This window comes from Lipotes vexillifer, unplaced genomic scaffold, assembly GCF_000442215.2.
Source record: "Lipotes vexillifer unplaced genomic scaffold, Lipotes_vexillifer_v1.1 scaffold2162, whole genome shotgun sequence".
NCBI classification, from domain to species: domain Eukaryota; kingdom Metazoa; phylum Chordata; class Mammalia; order Artiodactyla; family Lipotidae; genus Lipotes; species Lipotes vexillifer.
The window spans coordinates 27,221-30,946 of NW_006774405.1; the positions used below are offsets into that span (position 1 = coordinate 27,221).

The window sequence follows — 3,726 nt, forward strand, 5'->3', positions numbered from 1 at the left end:
GGGCGGGGGCGGGGGCGGGGGCGGGCGGCTGCAGCGCCCCCGCACTCTCCGCGCCTCGCACACTTGCACCGGCCGCTCGCGCGCAGCCCGGCGTCGCCCCGTGCCGCGCTTGCTCCTCCCTCCCTCCTCCCGCTCCGTGGCTCCCGCGCTCCCGGCGAGGCTCAGGCGCCGAGCGCGCGGACGGCCGCACGACAGACGGCCCCGGGAAGCCTCGGCCCGCGCGTCCCGGGCGGGCTATGTTGATTGCCCCGCCAGGGCCGGCCCGCGGGATCAGCACAGCCCGGCCCGCGGCCCCGGCGGCCAGCGGGGACTATGAACCGGAAAGCGCGGCGCTGCCTGGGCCACCTCTTTCTCAGCCTGGGCATGGTCTACCTCCGCATCGGGTAAGGGCCGCTCGCACCTCCTGCACGCGCGTCCCGGCAAAGTTGGCGTGGCTTGGGGAGGGGTTGCGCCGCCCGCGAGCCGCCGCCGGCCGCTAACTTCCTTGGCTCCTCAGAAACGCCGGGTGGGCGCGGTGCGGGAGCGGTGGGCGCACAAAGGGCCCCCTTGGGCGGGAGCCCCAGGGGCGCGCACAGCTCCAGAGACACGGGGGACCGGCCGTCCTGAGAACGCCTGAGGCTGGAAGACCCCCAAACCAAGGACAGCCAGTAGGGACGCTCCAGCTTGGGGGACTCTGAAGAGGGCTAGCCGCTGCAACGGTCAGCGTCTCCCAAGGACCCTTCAGACCAGGGCATGGGAACAGCAGGTCCAGCGGGAACACCCAGCCAGGACCACAGCCGCTCGCAGGGAGCTCAGCTCCCAGAGCCCGAAAGGAACTCTGTACACAGAGGCGAGGGCACGGCCGCTCCTAGTACAGGGCAGTCTCCGGGCGGCTGGCGGGGCCGGTCCGTGAACAGGGAACAGGTACCCGGAGGGAGGGACGTTCGCTGGCAAAAACACAAACCGCTCCTCAGAGCCTTGGCACCACCCGGTTTTCAAGGACCCTCAGACTCCCGGAGCCCCATCCCAGGCGAAGGGGACAGCGCCAACCACCCTAACAGACGCATACAAAGGTACAGCTAGAGATGGCCCGAGACCCCCAGGGAGACAAGCAGAGCCAGCGCCAGAGAGAGGCGGGACACCCCGCCCCCTAAAACTGGGCACCCAAGGCGGCCGGCTCGCTCGCGGAGCAGCCCTCCCTGCCCCACGCCAGCCTTTCTAGGAGGTGGGGCCGGGGCGGCGCGCTGGCTGGAAGGTGGGAGGGGGCGGCTCGGGACGCGTCTTGGAGCTGCATTTGCGCGGCCAGTCACCCTTTGTACTTCGGAGATAATGGGCGTGAAGCACGGGAGGTGGGGGCGGGGGCTTTAGGGATGGGTAGAGGTTCTGACGCTCAAGGGCCACCTTGGCAGGTTTCACGCAACCTGCTCCCCCATCTCCGCTCGGGGAAAGGTCGGACTGCAGGGGCTGCGGCGATGGTGTGTGTGTGGTGGATCCTTTGTGTTTTGTCACTACCACTCCCCCGTTTCCCCACCCCGCGGCTCTGGCGTGGGGATTTCTCAAGTTGACCGGCCGTGGCGGCCAGCAGGTGCGCACAGAGCGGACCAAGCGGCTGCCAGCACTGACCGCGGGCCGAGACGCGACCGCGGGCGGAGAGGCGGCTGCGAGGCTCGTGCGCTGCCTGCCTGCCGGTGTGTTTTAAGTGTTATTGATTCGCCCGCATCTGAGTGGCTTTCCTTTTTTTCCCCTGCTTTAATCTTCATCTTGGCCCGCGCCCCGCCGTCCCGCGCGCATCCAGCATCCAGGAAGCCGGTCGGGCTGATTGGCGCTGGCCGCGTGCGGCTTTATCTCCTTTTTAATTAGAAACGGGGTGGAGGGACCCGGGAGGGGAGAGAGAAAGGGAAAACAACAGAAAATAACTCCCCTGGCCGCCCCGCCCGCCCGACCTCCCGCCGGCGGCGCCGAGACCTCATAGTCCCCGCAGGGGCCCAGCTGCCCGGAGGGAGGGCGCCGGCCTTCCGCCCCGCTGCCGCCCTTTGGGGTGGGGAGAGGGCCAGGTCGGGAGGAGTTGCAGGGTGGTTTGGGGCCAGGCCCTGCTGCTGCTCTCTGTACCTCGGGTTATCCATCTGTAAAATGGGCATGGGAGGCCTTTTGGTTCCTCGGATGGATGGCAGGGCACCTGTGGTATTCTTCTTTTATTTGGATAGTTCAAGTGACTCAAGCACTAGCCTTTTTGTAACAATCAGATGCAATAATAATAACTACCACAGCAGCTCATTTATTGAGTACTCACTGTGTGCCTGATACGTTCAGAGCACTTCCCATGTTTTGACACATTTAATTTTTCAGCAGCCCTATGAGGTGAGGTCTAGTTAATATCCTCATTTTAGCGATGGGAAAACTGAAGTACAGAGAGGGGATGTAACTTGCCCAAGGTCACACAGCTACTAGGTGAAGGAAGCTTAGATGGCACCCTAGACCTGAGCTCTTAGCTGCGAGACTGGTTCCTGTGCATTTTTTTACCCCAATATGTAGTTTCACTCTCTGCCGGTGTAGGGATTTCCTGGTGGTCAACTAGGTGTCGAGAGGTTCCTCCTGACTTGTGGCCAGAACATCTCCACTTGACCTCCTCTTTCTGTGCTGCGTCTTCCTGAAACATTTAAAATATCCTAGCTCCGTGTTAGACTCTCTTTGAGTGGCTGAGACGAATGACCAAGAGCTCTTGCTAGGGTCCTGTTTTAGATCCATCACCTGCTAGCCTCCAGGCCTGAACCTCGGTGAGCCTCTGTTCTCAGCTACGCAAAGTGGATATGTGAAATGGAGGTGGTGATTCCTGCCCTATAGGGCTGTTTAGAAAGGCCAACTGGTCTAGAGTTAGTGGTAGCACTGCCATACTGCATTTGCATATAATAGGGATGCTGCAGAAGTTCCCAGATGCATTCAAGGCATAACTAGGGGCACCTGCTGTGTAATAGGCAGTGACATTTTTGAAGCTCCACAATCCATTCAGCAAGCCCAGCAGACAGCCTCCCTGTCCTCAAGGAGCTGATGGTCTAATGAGAAAGACAGGTGATAAACAAGCAAGCACACAGGTTAAAAGCAAACACATACATTAAAACATTTCAGAAGACCATGAGTAATCAAGAGTATTAAGTAAACAAAACAGAGATTGTGATGGAAAGTTAGGAGGAATGGGGTGGAGAGGCAGGTTCCCTTAGGTGGGATGGTCAGGGAGGTGACCCTTGAGGTCACTTGGATGATGGCAAGAAGCCAACCGTGTGAAGGTCAGGGGGTGAGAGAGCTTCCAGGGAGAGGGACCTGCCCGAGGCAGGAAGAGGGCTGGTGTGTGGCAGGAGCGGCAGTTATGTGTTTCGAGAGGAGTGGGGTCACCTCAGCTTTTGTGGTGTTGGTCAGGGGACCCTCGCCTTGAGAAATCCCAATTCCAGAACAACGTCCCACAGCTGAGCCTGGACTGGAAAGATGAGGCACTTAGCCCAGCGGCTGACCATGGCCCATGTAAATGGGAGCTCATTATTATAACCAGAGTGAGGTCTTCTCTTTCAAAGGATGCTTGATGACCTTTAAAGGATTATACAAAAGGAAGCTCCAGACAAGTGGGCCATCTTTGTGTAAAGGGAGGGCTAGCTGCATTGTCAGGGCTACCACTGGAGCCTCTTTGGGGTTATCTTGATATTAGGAAATGGCCCCACCCTCAGGCCAGATACCCACGAGCCACACTGACGCCTCTCT

The 3,726-nt window shown here is 60.1% G+C and overlaps 1 protein-coding gene across 1 annotated transcript in view; it reads left to right on the forward strand.

Moving 5' to 3' along the window:
- The first annotated feature begins 11 nt into the window (after window positions 1-11).
- WNT7A (Wnt family member 7A) overlaps window positions 12-3,726 on the forward strand; it is a 68,541-nt gene continuing 64,826 nt past the window's right edge. Inside the window, exon 1 of the mRNA XM_007449154.1 lies at window positions 12-383. Coding sequence (XP_007449216.1) covers window positions 313-383 — 71 coding nt within the window. The 5' untranslated portion in view covers window positions 12-312. The remainder of the gene's footprint in view (window positions 384-3,726) is intronic.